The sequence below is a fragment of the Anolis sagrei genome, chromosome 2 (genome assembly GCF_037176765.1).
Source record: "Anolis sagrei isolate rAnoSag1 chromosome 2, rAnoSag1.mat, whole genome shotgun sequence".
In the NCBI taxonomy this organism is placed as follows: Eukaryota; Metazoa; Chordata; class Lepidosauria; order Squamata; family Dactyloidae; genus Anolis; species Anolis sagrei.
This window is the reverse complement of record NC_090022.1, coordinates 177,388,249-177,410,106: the sequence shown is the minus strand read 5'-3', so window position 1 is coordinate 177,410,106 and position 21,858 is coordinate 177,388,249. Positions and strand designations below refer to the sequence as shown.

The window sequence follows — 21,858 nt, the reverse complement described above, 5'->3', positions numbered from 1 at the left end:
TTATATATCAAAGAACAGCAATAATTAAAACTTTGCCAGGATGAATGTGATGGCCTTGAAAGTATGTTATGTAGTTGGATAGGTGCTATCCCTCTGAGTTTGCTACCTTCATGTTTTGCTTTTGGGTTTCCCTTTGGTACAGTGCCAGTTGATGCTTCACATGTCAGTTAAGCCCCTTCCACACAGCTGTATAAAATCCACACTGAATTGGATTATATAGCTGTGTGGACCCCATTCAAAGGAGATATTGTGGATTATTTGCCTATTCTGGGTTATTTGGCTGTATGGAAGGACCCTGACTCAGTGAATCCAGATTTTAATGTAGGCTTTAAAGGAACTCTCCAAGGTACTGAACTCACTTTTTAAGTAAATTGATCACTTTGGTTTGCTCATATAAGGGCTGTATTATAACCTGGATGCTTGTGGGTAAACAGTATTTCTTGTTGTTTCTTTGACAGTGTTGATGTGGAGATTGTCTGGTTTGCCTACTCTGCAACATGCAACATATAATTGTCCTTCTGTAGGGGTCCCTTTCAAATCTATGATACTATATCTCTTTCTGTGTGAATCATATATATCTATCTATATCTATGGCTGGATGGCTCTTTGTCAGGAAGGCTTTGATTACGTTTTCTTGTCCCGGTGAAGGGAGTTGGACTGGATGGCCTTAAGTGTGGGGGTTCTGTGTGGGAAGTTTGGCCCAGTTGTGTCACTGGTGGGGTTCAGCATGCTCTTTGATTGTAGGTGAACTATAAATCCCAGTAGCTACAACTCCCAAATGTCAAGGTCTATTTCCCCCAAACTCCATCTGTGTTCATATTTCGGCATATGGAATATTCATGCCAAGTTTGATCCAGATGCATCATTGTTTGAGTCTACAGTGCTCTCTAGATGTAGGTGAACTACAACTCCCAAACTCAAGGTCAATGCCCACCAAACCCTTCTAGTGTTTTCTGTTGGTCATGGGAGTCCTGTGTGCAATGTTTGGTTCAATTCCATCATTGGAGGAGTTCAGAATGCTCTTTGATTGGAAGTAAACTATAAATCCCAGCAACTACAACTCCCAAATGACAAAATCAATTTTTTTAGTGATGGTCACTCCTTGGGTAAGTAGGTGTCTTGTGGCCAATTTTGGTGGCAATTTGTATAGCGGTTTTTGAGCTCTTTCTTTCCCTTCTTCCTTCCTCCTCTATTTCCTTCCTTCCCCTTTTTCTTTCTCTTCTGCTCTCTTTTCTTCCTTCTCTCTTTCCTTCGTTTCTTCCCTCCCTCTTTCTCTACATCTTCCCCCTTCCTTCGCTCCCTCTTTTCTTCCTTCTTTCCCTTTTTCTTTCCTTCTCTCCTTCTTTCCTTCTCTAACTTTCCTTCTTTCCCGCTTTTTCTTTTCCTCCCTCTTTCTCTCCTTCCTTCCTTACCTCTTTCCTTCCTTCTCTCTTTGCTTCCATGCTTCTTTCTCCCTTTCCTTCTTTCTTTCTTTCCCTCCCCCCTTCCTTCCTTCCTTCCTTCCTTCCTTCCTTCCTTCCTTCCTTCCTTGTTTTTCTACCCTTCTCCCCCTCTTTCTTTCTTTTCTTCTGTATTGTCATTTGGCTTTTCGTCATTTAGCATTTGGGGGCTTTTTAAGTTCTTTCTGCTGTGTTTTTCAGTGTTTTTATGAGTGAAGGACATACTTTGGGTTGTTAGGTGTCTTGTGTCCAATTTTGGTGTCAATTCCCCCAGTGGTCTTTGAATTCTGTTAATCCCACAAACAAACATTACATTTTTATTTATATAGATTGTTTTATCAGTTACACTTGCACTCTAATCTTTCCCTTGTTGACCACAAGACAAGGTACATTACCACCATCACCTCCTGTATCCTCACAACAACAACCCTGTGGCATAGATCAGGTTGAGAGACAATGACTGGCTGGCTCAAGGTATGTGCCAAGGCTCAGCAGGAACTAGACATCGTGGTCACCAAGTCTCAGTCCAGTACCCTAAACCTTATGCCATACTGTCAGTGGATATTTGGTCTGATTCTGCAAGACTCTTTTTAGTCCATATCCTGATGGAGGAAGTGTTGATGTGTAAAGAGACCTCAAGTGTGGATTCCATAGGTGATCTGATATGTGGGTTATTGTTTGCGTACATGGGAAGCCCAGGCCTTTGCACATACCCCCTGTGCCATTGGTGCTAGAATCCTCTGCCTTGGCATCTAAGAGAAGCCAGCATGAGATGGGACCATGGGACAGAGGAGATTGGGACCAAGCATGGGGAGGAAGATGAGGCAGGGGTCAGGTGTGGGAAGGGTCAGGGAGGAGAGAGAAACAACATTAATCAGATGACTGGAGTGTCCCCCTTGTGCCCCCATTAAGCCCAGCCAGTGTGCTCTGTGCAGAGACAGGACGCTTTCACACTTCCCAAGTACAGTGCTATGATTCCACTGTAACAATCCTGACTGCATCTTATTGAATCCCAGGCTTTGTAGCTCAGCCACAGACTCCAAAGTATCGCTTTACATGAGAATCCTAAAGACTCCTCCCTGAATGGCAAACTCTAGGATTCATGACAGTTAGAGTGGAATCATACCACTCTATGTGTAGTGTGAAAGGGACCACTATTACGGAGGCTACTGCGAGGAAATAAATCAACAGCTTTGTGTTCTCCCCTAAAATACTCACCTAACCCAGTAGTAGCAGAAACAAATATCAGAAGAAGACGTAGATGTCTCATTGGCAGAGCAATTTACTTGCAATTAATACCTTTCTGCTAGGGCAGAACCAAGTTATACTGCAATTTAACAAGACGGAATTGTATACCTTTACATATAAGATTAATTAGGTAATGTTGGGGAGGTTTTATGGATATACAATATCCCAGAGTACTTGTAGGGTATCAGTACAAACACAAAACAGTCTATGTAGAATGTCAAAATATAATGTCAAAAGAGCATATAGTATGCTAATTAACAAAATCCCGAGTATATAGCTCAATTCAGTGGCCCAAAACAAAATCAAAAGGAGCAACCGCTCTCAAATGTAACAGTTCCAGGTCTAAACAAGGGTACCACTGTATATAGGCTTAAGGGATACATACAATGAGGTAAATCATACACAAAGTAAGCATAGAGTCATGAGGCTATATTGAAGATGGAGCACCACTCTCAAAAATCTTCATGGAATAAATCCAAATTAAGTCCAGTGAAAATGGAGCACTGCTTCTCAAAATAAGTCTCTGTAGGAGAAGTCCGAATGGCATTCAACAGGGGTGCCCGGGTATTTTTGTACCCTGTTTCGGGGAAAGAGATCCCCTTCTTCAGGAGTTGAAGTAATCAGCAACTTTAGACTCTTATCTATAACAAGATATAACATAACATAGAGTAACAAGTATTCTCCAGCAAAATTACAGAAGTAAAAATAATCCATACAACAAACATGTATACTCACATCATGCCAGATAGCATTTACAACAAATGACTCTGCTAGTAGTACATTCACACTGCGAGTACTTCTGTAGGTTCATCCACAGGTTTATAAAGGGTAATTTGAAACTTAAAGGAAACAGCTAAAATTAAGTGACTCATTAAGTCCCTGAGGGGAAAAGGTTTTCAACTTAAAGGTCCAATACATTTCCCTTTGGGATAGTAGTTTTTCTAAGTCCATGTGGGGTTTTGGAATGATGCATTCCAGAGCACAAAATTTAAAGGAGTTAGGTGAATGTTTGTATTGTGTAAAGTGTGAATATAGGAGGGACTCAGTAGATAAACATTTTATTCTGGATTTATGTTCAGACATTCTAATTCTCAAAGGTCTGGTTGTTTTTCCAATATACCACAAACCACAGTTACATGTTAGAAGGTAGATAAGGCAAATTTATGGCAAATTTAGAGAACACTGTATTATTAAATTCATCTTCAAATATGTATCACACCAATATTATATATTATGGACGATTTATTGATGACATATTCATGGTATTTAAATCAACCGAGGCCGCAGTAGGTTTCTCTAATTGGATCAACACCATACATACGTCTATTAAGTTCACCAGCCATTTCAACCTGGCACATATTAATTTTCTGGATGTCACAGTCTATAAAGATCACAATAAACTTTTAGTCAAGAACTTTAGAAAACCCACAGATAAAAATTCTTATCTTCATTACAACAGCTTCCACCATTTTAGTTTAAAAACCAATCTTCCATTTTCACAGCTCCTCAGACTTAAACGGAACTCAAGCACCAAGGAACAGTTTATTCAGGAAAGTGTCACTTTAAGCCATGAGTTCAGAAATAGAGGCTACCCCAAACATGTAATAAGGAAAGCATTAACCAAAGCTGATAAAATAGATAGGACTACCTTACTGAAAGAATGCCCCAAACCCATAAAAAATCAAATTATTTGGACACAAGAACTATCGCACTATTCCAAACAGATTACCAGAATCATCAGAAAACACTGGCATCTTCTCCAAGATATTCCAGGTTGCCAAAAACCACCCATTTTTGGTAATAGGCGTACTAAAAACATAAGAGACTTGTTAATTCATACAGATTTAACTACTACTACTACTACACCTAAAAGCACTTTGAGAGGCCATTACCCCTGTGGACGCTGTAAGTGCTGTCCGCAATCATGGAAAACTAAGGAGGTACACAACTATAGGAACAAAGTGGGCACCACACTCAAACATTTTTCCAATTGTAATAGCAGTAACCTTATCTACCTTCTAACATGTAACTGTGGTTTGTGGTATATTGGAAAAACAACCAGACCTTTGAGAATTAGAATGTCTGAACATAAATCCAGAATAAAATGTTTATCTACTGAGTCCCTCCTATATTCACACTTTACACAATACAAACATTCACCTAACTCCTTTAAATTTTGTGCTCTGGAATGCATCATTCCAAAACCCCACATGGACTTAGAAAAACTACTATCCCAAAGGGAAATGTATTGGACCTTTAAGTTGAAAACCTTTTCCCCTCAGGGACTTAATGAGTCACTTAATTTTAGCTGTTTCCTTTAAGTTTCAAATTACCCTTTATAAACCTGTGGATGAACCTACAGAAGTACTCGCAGTGTGAATGTACTACTAGCAGAGTCATTTGTTGTAAATGCTATCTGGCATGATGTGAGTATACATGTTTGTTGTATGGATTATTTTTACTTCTGTAATTTTGCTGGAGAATACTTGTTACTCTATGTTATGTTATATCTTGTTATAGATAAGAGTCTAGAGTTGCTGATTACTTCAACTCCTGAAGAAGGGGATCTCTTTCCCCGAAACAGGGTACAAAAATACCCGGGCACCCCTGTTGAATGCCATTCGGACTTCTCCTACAGAGACTTATTTTGAGAAGCAGTGCTCCATTTTCACTGGACTTAATTTGGATTTATTCCATGAAGATTTTTGAGAGTGGTGCTCCATCTTCAATATAGCCTCATGACTCTATGCTTACTTTGTGTATGATTTACCTCATTGTATGTATCCCTTAAGCCTATATACAGTGGTACCCTTGTTTAGACCTGGAACTGTTACATTTGAGAGCGGTTGCTCCTTTTGATTTTGTTTTGGGCCACTGAATTGAGCTATATACTCGGGATTTTGTTAATTAGCATACTATATGCTCTTTTGACATTATATTTTGACATTCTACATAGACTGTTTTGAGGTTTTATGGATGTCACTACTACTTGGATGGAAGATCTGTTGGGAAGCATAAATAAATCACTCTGGATTAAGGTGTCTAATTCTGGGCACCCCAATTGAAGAGAGATATTGACAAGCTAGAATGTGTCCAGAGGAGGGCGACTAAAATGATCAAGGGTCTGGAGAACAAGCCCTATGAAGAGTGGCTTAAAGAGCTGGGCATGTTTAGCCTGAAGAAGAGAAGGCTGAGAGGTGATATGATATGCGAGAGGAAGTCACAGGGAGGAGGGAGCAAGATTGTTTTCTGCTTCCCTGGAGCCTATGACGGGATTGTGGCGCAGCTGGCTGCATTAAGATCACTCTGACCAAAAGGTCATGAGTTCGAAGCCAGCCCGGGTTGGAGTGGGTTTCCAACCAATTGTGTGTAGCCTGTTGTCGACCTTTGCAACCTGAAAGACAGTTGCATCTGTCAAGTAGGAAAATTAGGTACCACCTTTAAAAAAAGTGTGGGGAGGCTAAATTAACTGATTTATGAGGCCATAAAGAAGACTCCAGCAAAGCATTCCTGCGGGGAAGCATGCAGGGAATGCGGAAGTGCTTCATCAGCGTCGCAGATGGACAATGAAAGCGACAGCTCCCCTGGCAGCCAGAAAAAGTTAAATAGCCTCTGAGTATGTCTGTATAAGGTTGTATGTCAAAAATTGGCATTGAATGTTTGCCATATATGTGTACACCGTAATCCGCCCTGAGTCCCCTGCAGGGTGAGAAGGAGGGATATAAAAGCTGTAAATAAATAAAATAAATAAATGACACAGAACAATGGCTTCAAACTACAATAAAGGAGATTCCATCTGAACATGAGGAAGAACTTCTTGACTGTGAGAACTGTTCAGCAGTGGAACTCTCTGCCCTGGAGTGTTGTGGAGGCTCCTTCTTTGGAAGCTTTTTAACAGAGGCTGGATGGCCATCTGTCAGGGGTGCTTTGAATGCAATATTCCTGCTTTTAGGCAGGGGGTTGGACTGAATGGCCCATGAGGTCTCTTCCAACTCTATGATTCTAAGGTGCACACATACTGTGCAAAGTAATTTAAGTTTGATTTGTTGTTGAAGGCTTTCATGGCTAGAATCACTGGGTTACTGTGAGTTTTCCAGGCAGTATGACCATATTCCAGAAGCACATGGCAATACAGCCCGGTTTCTTCTTTACTTTTAAAAAATCGCATGCAGAGCCAAAACTGAATCAAGACTATTGAGACCAAAGCACGGGAGGTTTAAACTTTCCTTCCCAGCCATTTCCTCTTCATTAACTCTTCCTCCTCCATCATAGAGGCAAACCACTACCAAAAAAACAACAACACCCAAAGAACTACTATAGAAACCAATGAAGAAACAGGCAAACACTAGGAGCAGGTTCTGGCTGATCCAATAAGCCAACTGTCCCAATTTTGTAGGAACAGCCCTACTTAATCCTATTTTGATCCACTCTTTGATCTTCTCTCCTCTTCCCCCTTTCTCTCTTTCTTCTTGATTCATTTTAATTGTTGCAAACAGAGAAGAGTTACAAGAAGATTTCAGAAGGGTAAAGAGAAGCAGGTAGAATCTTCCTCTTCTCTGTAGACTCAGCTGAAAGCAAACATATTAATGTGTCCTCTGGAATGTGTCCAGAGGAGGGTGACTAAAATGATCAAGGGTCTGGAGAACAAGCCCTATGAGGAGTGGCTTAAAGAGCTGGGCATGTTTAGCCTGAAGAAGAGAAGGCTGAGAGGAGACATGATAGCCATGTATAAATATGTTATAGGGGGGAGGGAGCAAGGTTGTTTTCTGCTTCCCTGGAGACTAGGACGCAGAACAATGGCTTCAAACTACAAGAAAGGAGATTCAATCTGAACATTATGAAGAACTTCCTGACTGTGAGAGCCGTTCAGCAGTAGAACTCTCTGCCCCGGAGTGTGGTGGAGGCTCCTTCTTTGGAAGCTTTTAAACAGAGGCTGGATGGCTGTCTTTCGGGGGTGCTTTGAATGTGATTTTCCTGCTTCTTGGCAGGGGGTTCGACTGGATGGCCCATGAGGTCTCTTCCAACTCTGTGATTCCAATGTTTGCTATTTAGACCAGACTCTGATATTACTTGGCCACATATCCTGGTTTTCATCTGCTAAGGTGAGACAGTATAGAAAGGAAGTACTGTTGACCCTTGACAGGTCAATAAATGATGACCTCCAAATCTGTGGGGCAGGTACCTGCAGCCTCCAAGCTACTTAAGAGACAGGAGGCAAGGTTTCTCTGTCAATAAAGACAAGCTTGCTCTTCTGCCCCCCTGCAGTGGCCATATGCTGCTCCAAAAAGTGTGTTATTATGATGGTATAATAAGAGTGTTATACTGCCCCCCCCCCCGGGTCATCAAGAGAGTTCAAATAAATGACTTGACAATCCCAGCTCCCAGCTTCTTTGTTGTCCTTGACAAGGTCATTTGCTTACTAAATTCACTTTGGGGGAAAGAAGTGGGATTATTTTCAGGATTTTTCATCCTGCTTTACCTATTTTATTGTTTTAATTTGGAAATTGATCAAACCTTTATTTCTTTGTCTTCACACCACCTTGCACATCCATAGTAAATATTGGGATATAAATATTTTTTGATAAATAAATCCTAAATAAAATGTAATGCTATTTTGTTACTGTATTCATATCTTTTTTTCCTATGTAATTTTGATGATGTTGTTTGTTGTTTATGTTTTGGTTTTATTTTGATGTAACATGTTGTCCAGGCTTGGCCCCATGTAAGCCGCTCTGAGTCCCCATTGGGGAGATGGTGGCGGGGTATACATAAAGATTATTATTATTATTATTATTATTATTATTATTATTATTATTGGGGTGCTTGTGGAGGAATGAGTGAAGCTGCATTACTTCAGTACCTTCATGACCGCATCTCTGTATACGAACCCACATGATCTCTTCGATCATCTGGAGAGGCCCTGCTCACGCTCCCACCTGCATCACAAGCACGATTGGTGGGGACGAGAGAGAGGGCCTTTTCGGTGGTCGCCCCTCGACTCTGGAACTCACTCCCTAAGGACATCAGGCATGCCCCAACTTTGGCAGTCTTTAAGAGGAGCTTGAAGACGTGGTTGTTCCAGTGTGCCTTCCCAGAATAATGATCCCATAGCACTTTGTCCTCCAAAGCACTTTATATTGTTTTAGGTCTGCTCGTATGTTCCCACAAACCGCCCCATCACTTTTTTGCCCATGTCCAGCATTATTTTTTAATCTTTTAATTTTAATTACATTTGGCCTACCCATAGATTTTAAAGTGTGTTGTCTTATTGATAATGCTTGTGTTATTGTTTTGTTGTTTTTAATTTGCCTGTATTGTTATTGTTATTGCTTGTATTGTTGTATTTTGGGCTCAGCCTCATGTAAGCCTCACCGGGTCCCTTGGGGAGATGGTAGCGGGGTATAAATAAAGTGTTGTTATTATTATTATTATTATTATTATTATTATTATTATTATATAAACCAAGTCAACAATTCCATCAAGAGGAAATACAGTGTAGAACTGTAAATCTGGTATCATTGAGTCACAGTGCACAAGGTTTCAAACTGCCATACAGACATGACCTAGCGTTCTGTATTGTAGTTATGAATTCATAACTTAGAGCATGCTTGCAATCACTGGAAACTCCAGTTTAAAGGGCTCCGGAGCTGCTCCGATCAAACCCTAGGATCCCTTTGGCTGTTCACATAGCATCACAACTACTTCTACCTCAGCACCAGTAAGCAGTCATCTCCCAGAGGCTTACTGGCACATTTCTGATCATGTGATTTGTTGCCCGACATGACTTCAGCAGAAATGCAATGTCACCAGTGAGCCTCTGGAAAAGAGCTGCTTGCTAGCGGCAAAGCAGTGGTGCCAGTGTGGAAAACTGAACAGATCAGATCCAGCCTGATCCAGCTGTCCACCTCACCAACATCAATCCCATGCTTCCTTGATGCTGGTTAACAGCTAGACGCAGTGGGTCTGCTTGTGCATCTGGCTTATGTATTATGTGAACTCACTGTGTAGACATGGCCCTAGAGTAACAGATCTGCACCTGATCTATATTCAGTAGAACTAAATAACCACAATCATAGCATTATTGCCACACTGTAAATGCTCTCTCAGTCTACCTGAAAAGCCAGAGGTTGCATTGAGCAAGGATGATCTGTTCAGCTGTTGATTGGGGTGCAAGGAAGATATGTTTTCATCCCCTCCTCACCAACAAGCAAGGCTGCAACAATCAAAGCAAGACCCCTCTAACCATTGTTATGGCAGCTTTGTTGCTGGTGGTAAGTATCCTGGAAACAGCATCCTCCTTGTATCTCAGTCAGCAGTTAAACAGATCTCCTTCATCAATTCTGGCTGCTGATTCTTAAGATGGGCTTCGCTGGGAGACTGAGAAAGATCTGGCTAGGAGATGCTACTTAGTTACACATATGTAATTAAGTAGCAATACAGAATACTAGCCATCCCCTGCCACGCATTGCTGTGGCCCAGTTTGGTGATGTGGAAAATAAAGTAATGAGAAAGTTTTGGTTTAAAATATATGTAATCTCTTTATGCTTGTGGGCAAACAGTATTTCTTGCTGTTTCTTTGTCAGTGTTGATGTGGAGATTGTTTGGTTTGTCTACTCTGGAACATGCAATATATAATTGTCCTTCTTTCAAATCTATTATACTATATTTCTCTGTGTGTGAATCATATATATATCTATGGCTGGATGGCTCTTTGTCAGGAGGCCTTTGATTACGATTTCTTGCCCTGGTGAAGGGAGTTGGACTGGATGGCTTTAAGTATTTTCTGTTGGCCATGGGGATTCTGTGTGGGAAGTTTGCCCCAATTCTGTCGTTGGTGGGGTTCAGAATGCTCTTTGATTGTAGGTGAACTATAAATCCCAATTGTCAAGGTCTATTTCCCCCAAACTCCATCTGTGTTCATATCTGGGCATATGGAATATTCATGCCAAGTTTGGTCCAGATCCATCATAGTTTGTGTCCACAGTGCGCTCTGGATGTAGGTGAACTACAATTCCCAAACTCAAGATTAATGCCCACCAAACCCTTCTAGTGTTTTATGTTGGTCATGGGAGTCCTATGTGCCACATTTGGTTCAATTCCATCATTGGTTGAGTTCAGAATACTCTTTGATTATAGTTGAACTATAAATCCCAGCAACTACCACTCCCAAATGACAAAATCAATTTTTTTGAGTGATGGTCACTCCTTGGGTTAGTAGGTGTCTTGTGGCCAAATTTGGTGGCAATTCGTCCAGTGGTTTTTGAGTTATGTTAATCCCACAAACGAACATTACATTTTTATTTATGTAGATTGGTGATTGTATTTCTGTACGAACATTTGAGTTTCACACATTCCACCCTGTCTTTCCAACCATTAGTTTGAGGTGGCTGTAGATACCAGCCCAATAAGATAAACTATAAAGAAATTAAGTATTAAGGAATATAAATAAAAACTAGGACAGCACAGCAGCAGATTAAATGTTCAATAAAGTTGAAGGAAAATATGGGCAATGCTGTTGACTTAAGTTCATAAAAGCAGCAACCAAATGTCATATGCTAAAATAAAATTAAAAAATGTGTTTACTTAGTAGCAAAAAGGCAAGAGCGCAAGAACGTGGTGGAGCTCAGAGAAGGGACTCGCATCAGCAAAACAAACTGCATTTGTATTCCAGGCAAAGCATATGTTGAGGATAGGCCCTATGTGAATGGCATGCTTATCACCAAGGCTGTTTTCCCCTGTTTTCCCCACCAAAATGTCCTGAATTATCATAATCTCATACTCACCATTGGCACCGCCACACAATCTATGGCTTTGCAAATGGTTTTTCATAAATATCATGCAGGTATTTATTCTCAAAGACATTTATCCCCTTATTTCAAAAAGCAGATCTGTTAACCCTCCACATACAAATTGCCCCAGTGCAGGTTGACAATGTCACAGGTACTTGCCAATATACTGTATTTTCTCCATATCCACAGCTTTTCCCCCCATTTGGGCTCATTGGTTTCTACACCATGAATGGCTTTCCCTCTAAATTCATGCCAGGGAAAAGGCAAAAAAGGATGAATGTTTTTTGGCACAGCGGTGCAGATGCTACCAAAATTTCCAGCAAACTTTTACATGCACATATCAGGAGTCAGAAGCAAAAATCTTTGAATGTTGATGGTGTAAATAAATGAAAGAAATGAGGGAAAGTTGGTTAGGGTTAAAGTTAGGAATGAAGCATGGAATGGAACAATGGGATCCCCATGGACACACCCTTAGTTATGGAGCTGAGAGACAATATACATTTTTCATGCTACTGGGAAACGTGCAAGTTTAATTTGCTGAGTCTAAATGAGTTGCCACACGTGGTAAGCTTAAACTCAATATGTGGACTATAGGCTATATTGGTTGAATGTGTCAGGTTTTACAATAGATTGTAATGTAATATAGCTGAATCATGCACGACTAATGGGCTTCTATTGGAAATGCTGAGTCATGCATTAACTGTATATAGGGAATCATTTGGGGAATGTGTTCTGGCCTAGTCCAGGTGATTGTGAATGATGTAATCCTGGGTCTGAGTTAAGTTAATGAGTTGGGAACCAATCAGAGATTGCTATGTGTAATTGTATAGAATTGTAGATAAGGAAGTCATGTACAGTGTATTCTCTCTCCTTGTGCTGTGATGCTGTTCGTCGAAGGCTCTATGTAATTGATTAAAAGAACCTGTCTACAAAGACAAGATATAACCGTGTGCTGTGGTAAGTTTGTAGTGTCATCTAGATTGGAGGGGAAAACAATAGTAAAACTGACAATGGCCGGGCATGTGCTCAAGTGCCTGTAAAAGAGTTTGTGGGAGCAGCTGACTGAAAATACTGTGCAGGAAGAAGCTACTGGAAAGCGCTGAAGTTGTGCAACTGATCTGCTGCTGAATTGTGAAATTAATCTCAACAGAATGTTAGTTCATTACAATGTAGAGTCCATTAGGAATGTCTTCACTGTGATGCTGCTCGGTCACAAACCACTGAAGATGAATCTATCTATGGAAGTTATCTACAAGTTGTGTATCCCTTATCCAAAATCTTTGAGACCAAAATTAGATTTTGGAATATCTGTATACATATAATGAGATAGCTTGGAGATGGTACCCAAATCTAAACATAAAAATCATATATGTTTCATATATATACATCTGATATACATAGCCAGAAGGTAATTTTAAAACATGATATTTTAAACAATTTTATGAATAAAATGAGTTTTGTGCACAAGGAGGCAACAGAAAGCAATGACATCACTATTTTAGGTACCCATCTGAACAAGTTTAAATTTTGGAGTATTTTGGATTTTGGAATACTAGATAAGAGATACTCAACCTGTATTAATGTTAGTAAGAAACATGAAATTGGTTGAATCAAGGTGGTCAACTCACATTTCTGTGCTGTGTTTCCTACAGATTATGGCATCTGAAATTTTCTCTAGATTGAGGAAGACTGACTCGGACTAAATTATCTAGAAAGAGGTTTGCTACTCATATGGAACACTGAGTTAAGATCAGTTTTGTTATGCTCTGGCACATATTTAATTAAGATCAGCTTGGTATGAATAAGGAGCAGGGCCTATTATGTGGTCTCACCACAACTGCAGATGTCTTTACCCAAACAAACTTCCAACATTTGACATTATCATAACAGGGCTTTAAAACATGCAGCCTTGCATTTGTGCCACATGCAGAATTCTGGGAAATGTAGTTTAGGGTGGGGACTTTTGACTTACCAACTACACAGGTCTTGCCAAACTACATTTCCTAGAATTTTGCAGGTGGCAGAAATGCCTGCTTTAAAGCCCTGGTGTGAAGTTAGGTCTGCTGTGAACACCTTTCCCCACAAGTTTGTTTGTTTGTTTACAGTATTTATATTCTGTCTTTCTCACCCTGAAGGGGACTCAGAGTGGATCACAGAACACATATATGGCAAATACTCCATGCTGTTAAACACTAACAAGGCTGACAATTGCACACAGAAAGAGGTATATATAGGCTTTCCCACGTCGGTATCTTGGAGTCTTTGCTCAGTTCTGGCCATCTGGCTTTTTTTTTTGTTTTTTTGTCGTGTCAGGAGCAACTTGAGAAACTGCAAGTCGATTCTGGTGTGAAAGAATTGGCCGTCTGCAAGGACGTTGCCCAGGGGACGCCCGGATGTTTTGATGTTTTATCATCCTTGTGGGAGGCTTCTCTCATGTCCCCGCATGAGGAGCTGGAGCTGATAGAGGAAGCTCATCCGCACTCTCCCCGGGTTCGAACCTGTGACCTGTCGGTGTTCAGTCCTGCCGGCACAGGGGATTAACCCACTGCGCCACCGGAGGCTCACCCTGTGGGGTGAGAAGGGCGGAATATAAATGTTTTAAATAAATAAATAAATATGTGGCTCATGTCAATCATTTCCATAGATCAGAATTCAATGGTGGTGGTAGGCTTTAAAAAAAAGGAATAATTGTGGGTCAGGATGAATTTTGGATGCAACCACCTCTGCTACTACCAAATCATTGGTTGTTATCAGAAAGCAATGGAGCAGGGGCGTGATTTGAAAGCGTGAAAAGATTTTGCCTTGTGGTTATGTTTCTTTGAAAAACTGGGTACCTTTCTGAACTATGAACAATGTTTTAGCAGCGTCGCTACAGCTTATGTGAGTAGAGGCGGTTAATCGCCTGAACTCCTGTTGCACGGAAGACCCAACCGCTACAGAGTCAAATGCCACAGTCATGACCAGCTTTGTTTCTGAGTCAGACTCGAAAAATGATGAGCCATAATTCTGCAGGCTGAGTCAAGCTTCCACAATATTGAGCCAAAAGCACCGAATGAAATGCAATTACACTGTTATGCCCTTTAGACATTATCTCTGCTGCGGGGGAGTCAGTTATCCCTGTGTGGGAGTCAGTTAGCCAAGAGAACATCTCAGTGATCCCGTCACATGAGCAGGCGCCACCAATCAAATGGCTTTTTCTTAAGGAATAAGCACCCTTTCCTACAGGATCATGTGGAATTGTGTGGGAAAATGCAATGTGATCAACACCGCTCCCATCATCCCCACCACATAACTGGGTCATTTTGAGGTTTTCCCAGCTGCAAGGGCTTGCTGTTTATGGATCAGAATCTCTCATCTAGCTGGAAAAAAATATCCAATGGGCAACTTTGTTATGTAGAGTGCTTGAAGTAGCTCCTTTTTGAGATTGCAAATCCCAGAATCCCCCAGCTATGGGAGCTACTGGCCCAAAAATAGCCCATAATTTTTCCAATCCTTAGTCAGGTGCTGGGTGAAGATATGTCTTGGGATAGTTACCCTTACAGAGAGGAGATAAGATCCACAAACGGGGTTGATGCAAAAGGGGGCATGAGACCCAACTATTGTGCACATGGGTTGTTGTAGGTTTTTCCGGGGTATATGGTCATGTTCTGGAGACAATTTTTCTCCTGACGTTTCGCCTGCATCTATGGCAAGCATCCTCAGAGGTAGTGAGGTCTCTTGGAAGTAGGAAAAATGTTGTGCACATGTTTCTGTCTTTCTCAATAGTTGCTGTGTCCCTTCAAACCACTGCAGAGTTTTGTTGTTCATTCGTTCAGTCGTTTCCAACTCTTTGTGACTTCATGGACCAGCCCACACCAGAGCTCCCTGTCGGCCGTCATCACCCCCAGCTCCTTCAAGGTCAAGCCAGTCACTTCAAGGATCCAATCCATCCACCTTGCCCTTGGTCGGCCCCTCTTCCTTTTTCCTTCCATTTTCCCCAACATTATTGTCTTCTCTAAGCTTTCCTGTCTTCTCATGATATGGCCAAAGTACTTCATCTTGGCCTCTATTATCCTTCCCTCCAATGAGCAGTCAGGCTTTATTTCCTGAAGTATGGACTGGCATGCAGTCATGCCAGCCACATGACCTTGGAGGTGTCTACGGACAACGCTGGCTCTTCGGCTTAGAAATGGAGATGAGCACCACACCCCAGAGTCAGACATGACTGGACTTAATGTCAGGGGACTACCTTTACCTTTATGGACTGGTTGGATCTTCTCGCAGTCCAAGGCACTCTCAGAACTTTCCTCCAGCACCACAGTTCAAAAGCATCTATCTTCCTTTGCTCAGCCTTCCCTCTGGTCCAGCTCTCACATCCATAGGTGACTATGGGGAATACCATTGCTTTAACTATGCAGATCTTCGGTGACAGTGTGATGTCTCCACTCTTTACTATTTTGTCGAGATTGGACATTGCTCTCCTCCCAAGAAGTAAGCGTCTCCTGATTTCCTGGCTGCAGTCTGTGTCTGCAGTAATCTTTGCACCTAGAAATACAAAGTCTGTCACTGCCTCCACGTTTTCTCCCTCTATTTCCCAGTTGCCAATCATTCTTGTTGCCATAATCTTGGGGTTTTTTTATGTTTAGCTGCAATCCAGCTTTTGTGCTTTTTTCTTTCACCTTGATTAGAAGGCTCCTCAGCTCCTCCTCACTTTCGGCCATCAAAGTGGTGTCATCTGCATATCTAAGGTTGTTAATGTTTCTTCCAGCAATTTTCACCCCAGCCTTGCATTCGTCAAGCCCCGCACATCGCATGGTGTGTTCTGCATACAAGTTGAATAGGTTGCGTGAGAGGATACAATCCTGCCGTACACCTTTCCCAATCTTGAACCAGTCTGTTGTTCCATGGTCAGTTCTTACTGTTGCTACTTGGTCCTTATACAGATTCCTCAAGAGAGAGACAAGGTGATTTGGTATGCCCATACCACCAAGAACTTGCCACAATTTGCCACTGCAAATTGATCCTATTCCTGGATTTTCTTGGCAGGATTCCTAAGGGGTTGCCATTGCCTTCCTCCAAGGTTGAGACAATTGATGTAGTAATGTTTATCAATTGATTTTTACATCCATCATAAAAATCAGTGAGTTTCAACAAAAATGATAATGCTGCACAAAATCTAAATTAATAGATGTTGGAAACCTACTGGTGGTAAACTACTCACCATGCCAATCTGTCACAGACCAACAATTGAGTGGAGGGGGGCAGGGGTGTGAAAAAATATTTTCACAACAGCCTCCATCAGCTATCCACAGCCTTGCAACCCTTTAGATTCATTCAAGGGGTCTAGATCCAGAGGACAATGTGAGCATTGCAGCAGGTCAAGAGGCAGCTCCTGACAAAGGGAGACTTGTCATCTGGGTGTGCAAACTAAAGAGAGGATCATATCCCAGGCAAGAGGAGTAAGAATGGACCACAGCAAGAAAGTGAACAAGGTCTACAACACTTACAAGCCAGTGGTTTCAGAGATGCAGAAGCCAGAGAAAGCAGTAAGGGTGGAGAGAGGCACAAGGTGAGCAGAAATGCCAGTAAGCCGGGGATAGAAAGTGTGTGGCCTTCCAAATAGGACTGTATTACACCTCCCATGATAACTTATGATTGGCTATGTCATCAAGGGTATGTGGCAATTTTAGTCCAACATGTTCAAGACCCCATATTCCCCATTCCCAGCAAGAAAGCTACGTGGTCCAGAGTAACAGCGGTTTTAAGGCATGCATTTTACATCACCTGCAAGGTCTAGAGAGGTTGAGTCTGCTCTTCACCATTTGGAGAATCCCTGGCCAATACACTATTCAAGACCTAACAAGCAGCATGAGTTCCAAATCTATAGCCCACAAATTCTATCAGTGTGTCAAAGCTTCCTTTCCAATAGGTTCAGGAGAGATGAAGGTGTATGGATGGATCTGAGTGGCATCTTTCTGGATGAGATGAAGAATCAGAAGCTTGAAAGAAAAGCACTTGCTCATGGGGAACTAAGGGTGAAATAGGCTCCATTGACTAGAAGGAGATGGCTTTAGGACTTCGGATCATGACTGTGTCTGTAGATTAACACCATCATGATAAGCCAGAAGGTTGCCTGTTCCAAAAACATTGCTAATGGAGAGATGGACGCAAATGAAGTTGACTATATGGACCTTCCTTTGGCAAATAAAATGGCAGATATGGCATGAAATGTGGCACAAAAGATACTTGATGTATGATGGAGCTTACCTAGCCCAGAGGTAAGGCCTTACCTTTCTTATCCTTCTTCTCTTCCTCTTCCCCACCAGCACCCAGCAAAGTGAAGATAATCCCAGTCTGGGAGTTGACCCCGACAGCTGAGATGACCATCCGCCCAGAGCCTTCCATGACATGGGTACCTGGGAAATCCAAAGGAGAGTCAGAAGGGCATATGTGGAAGCGACATTCCTGCTAGTTGGAAACCGAGTCAGGAGGAGGAGGGTCATCTCCCTTAGATTTGTTTCCAGATTCTGTAGGCTGGGATGGGCATAAGGTAGATTGTCATTACTCTAAAGTCTATCTAGATATAGATGAGGCCCAAGAGGCTTGATGAGTGTACCTTGCCAAAAAGGCAACAGGATTGGTCATGACCCTTTTAATAGCAAAACCTTTCAGGATCCGTCCCATGGAACCCCAAGCTTCCTTCAGTAGTTTATCAGGGGCTTTGAGGACTACCCAAGAAATTTTTGTACCTGAAGCAAAATGGAAGCCCTCACCATTACATATACAGACGTTGCAAAGGCTAGCAGTTGAATCATGTTTCCACATAGCAATTTTTTTGGTCGTGTCAGGAGCGACTTGAGAAACTGCAAATCGCTTCTGGTGTGAGAGAATTGGCCGTCTGCAAGGACGTTGCCCAGGGGACGCCGGATGATTTGATGTTTTATCATCCTCGTAGGAGGCTTCTCTCATGTCCCCGCATGAGGAGCTGGAGCTGATAGAGGGGGCTCATCCGCGCTCTCCCCGGATTCGAACCTGCGACTTGTTGGTCTTCAGTCCTGCCGGCACAGGGGTTTAACCCATTGTGCCACAGGGGGCTCCTATATAGCGAATAAGATGTTATCATTCACCATCCCTGTGAATGGCAGATGAGTTTAGGGTCTGCCCAAAAGGCCACATGCTACACAAACTCTGACCTTCAAGTTTGGGAAATGTTGAAGGGCTCAGTAGGAATCACTGGACAGTTGCTTTGTGTTCTGTGCCTCACTCTAACTAATGGTTGGGCTGATCCTTTTCAGTGATGACAGCTTGCCTGACATGTCTCTTCTTTACAGGATTCAGTCATAGGACAATGTATTGTCGAAGGCCAGAATCACTGGAGTGTTGTGTAGTTTCCAGGCTGTATGCTGCTAGAACATGGCCATAATTCCCAGAAACAATTTCACTCAACACTTCACTCAGTTTTTGTGGGCAACATCACATATGAACGTGCATTTTTCAAATATGTACCAGGATCCTTTGCAAAGCCCCCATGCAGGGTAGATCTACAGCCTTCTCACAGGGGTTCTGCACAGACTTATTAATATGGCAATAGATTTCCATAGCGCTGGGACATTTGTTATTATTTGGAATCTATAAGCAAGTGATTTAATCAACTTCCTGGGGCTTACTGGCTTTCAGGATGTGCAGATTTCACTCTTGTGTCCCTCACCTGACAGCAACATGGGATCCTTCTCCACAGATTTACGAACGTGATCTGACTCTCCCGTCAAGGAGCTCTCATCAATCTTGAGATCATTCCCCTGGATTAACACCCCATCAGCAGGAAGCAGGTCACCTTTGGGGAGGGGAAGTAAGAGAGAAACAGGTTAGAGGGAAAAAATCTCAATGCATACCTATCTAGGGGCAGTCAGGCTTGTTCTGCCCTAGAGAAAATTGGCTGAATCATTTGTCAAAAGGCGAGTCATTACATAGCTGACTGAATGAGTAAACTCTGGTTGGACCTTACAGGAGGATTCAGTCCCATAGGAGTCAGCAGAGCTCACTTCTCAGGAGACATTCCATGAACCCAACCTAGTACCTTAGTTATTACAAGGGTGGGAAACTTTGGCAGGTGTAAAGACCAATCTCATATCCTTGACATCCTTAGCAACCTTGTCTAGGATCATAGGGTCAAGAAGAGAGTATCAGCTGACTTTTTAAGGGAGTTCCAGAGCCTGGGAGCAGCTACCAAGGTGATCCTCTCTCATTTTCTCACTCTAGATGTTGCTTTCATGGTGAAAGCTTTGACAATGGAAATTCCTTGTCCCCAATGATTGTTCAGCAATTTCCCTGTAGTAAGCCATGGCTTCAGCAAGCTCTCAGCCAATAACCTACCCCTTTTCTTGTCTCTTACCATATTTGATTTGGGCAATGTCCCCTACAACCAGTTCAGCCACAGGAATCTGAACCTGTTGCCCGTTACGGATAACGGTGAATTTCTGCTCCTGTTCTATGCGGCTCTGCAGACCTCGGAATTGCTTTTCCTTGCTCCAATCATTGAAGGCCGTAACGAGAACTACACAAATCACCGAGAGTAAGATGGCAGCACCCTCAATCCAGCCCGCTTCAGATTCGCCCTCATCTTCTCCACCAGCTTGTACATTCCCACAGTCTGGGAAACAAGGGAAAGAAAAAAGACAATGTTGGACAATGGGTTTCCTCCATATCAACAAGATCAGATCATCACTCAGCCCTTGCTAATCCAACAGACAAACTGACTCAGGAGGATAAAGTCTTGTAGTTCAACACATTAGAAAAGTCCTGGATTGGGGCAACTCATTAGCTTTCAGCTTACTTCCAAGCTGTCTTCCACAGAATGGCACGCTGAAGCCACAGATCCCCATATAACCAACCTGTTCAATTATTAATGGCTTCAGCAGGCCATTATACTCATTTTTTTCTTAAGAGTCAGAAAATCATTAAGGTGGCTGTTTAATACACGTGTACAATGTCATACAACTCTTCAGACTAGAGATCAGAAAGTTACGTTATTGGGTTACAACTCACAGAACTGCCATTCTGCATAACAGTGCCTATAATGGAGAGGGGATTATAAGAGCTGCAAATCCAAATAAGTAAGTTCACAATGTTTTGCTTTTGCAAGACTATTTTCTAATCCTATACCCCAAGTCCCCAAGTTACAAATATCTGACACATCTGACTCCTAGATACAAACAGAGGTGAGACAATAGGAGGTTGGAGAAACATCTACTCCTTGGAAAGGAAATTCATTTCTGTAAGAGTTATCATGGGAAAAGGTGTCTTACTGAAGCTTTATTACCAATCCTTATTTTCACTACAATCCAGATTTTTCAAAATCCAGTCATCAAAGGGACAGAAAGTGGTATGAACTCTTTCTGAACAGCAAAATAAACATTACAGGGATGTCAGCCCTTCCCTATGCTATCCAAAACTAAAAAAAATGTGGTTGGAGTTATGCTTAAAAAGTGGACCTGTTCTGACTTACCATATATAAGTATATATAAGCATAAGCTGACCTGAATATAAACCGAGTTATGTAATTTTACCACAAAAAACTGGGAAAACTTAATGACTTGAGTTTAAGCCAAGGGTGGGAAATGCAGCAGCTACTGGTAAATTTCAAAATACAGAGTTAATGCCACAATATATTAGAGCCATGTCTCACTTTCACTCTCTTCGCCTGGAGGGGCATAAAAAGACAACCCCAGGGAGATGATGGCAGCCATTTCCAAAATGATCAGTGTCACATCCTGCAGGGCCTCCCATACTAACTGTAGGAAGGTCTTGGGCTTCTTTGGGGGGATGAAGTTCTGTCCGTAGATCTGTCTTCTCTTTTCCAGGTCAGCTGTGTTGTCTGATAGACCTGGAGAAAGAAGAGAGAGAGCAAGAGAAAGACCAAGTTGCCATCAGGAGACAAGACGAATTTCACCACTATAAGAAACTGTCCAGCTTACCACAAATCCTTTCCTTCTTATCTATTCTGACATTCATCAAAATTGTGCATGAAGTTTAAATGAAATGTACCAGAAGAACAAAGAAGTGTGCATGATAGCAGATACAAGAGGACTATGTTTTTTTGTGAGACTACCGTCCCTCCTACACTGCCATATAAAATTCAGATTATCCGCTTTGAACAGTGTAAACTCAGATAATCCAGTTCAAAGCAGAGAATGTTGATTATTTGCTTAGATGATCTGAAAAATATGGTGGTGTAGAAGGGCCCTTCATGGCCTGAAGATGCATCAGCCCTTTTCAGCACCTCGATAGGAGACCGCCAATGATTACCAGTGCTGTGGACTACATTTCAGGCCCTTTCCACACAGCTGAATAAAATCCACATTGAACTGGATTATACAGCCACGTGGACTCAGATAATCCAGTTC

At 42.0% G+C, this 21,858-nt stretch overlaps 1 protein-coding gene across 8 annotated transcripts in view; it reads right to left on the bottom strand.

Moving 5' to 3' along the window:
* The window catches only part of ATP2B3 (ATPase plasma membrane Ca2+ transporting 3), a 210,096-nt gene that overhangs the window by 68,796 nt on the left and 119,442 nt on the right, over positions 1-21,858 (bottom strand). For 5 of the 8 annotated variants that reach the window (XM_060763177.2, XM_060763171.2, XM_060763172.2 and 2 more), the window contains exons 4-7: positions 21,141-21,338; positions 19,848-20,105; positions 19,164-19,289; positions 17,746-17,871 (exon numbers count right to left, since the gene is read on the bottom strand). In XM_060763177.2, coding sequence (XP_060619160.2) covers positions 17,746-17,871; positions 19,164-19,289; positions 19,848-20,105; positions 21,141-21,338 — 708 coding nt within the window. Of the gene's footprint in view, positions 1-2,152; positions 2,192-17,745; positions 17,872-19,163; positions 19,290-19,847; positions 20,106-21,140; positions 21,339-21,858 lie in introns of all 8 variants that reach the window. The other 3 variants (XM_060763174.2, XM_060763169.2, XM_060763170.2) reach the window with 1 other exon arrangement.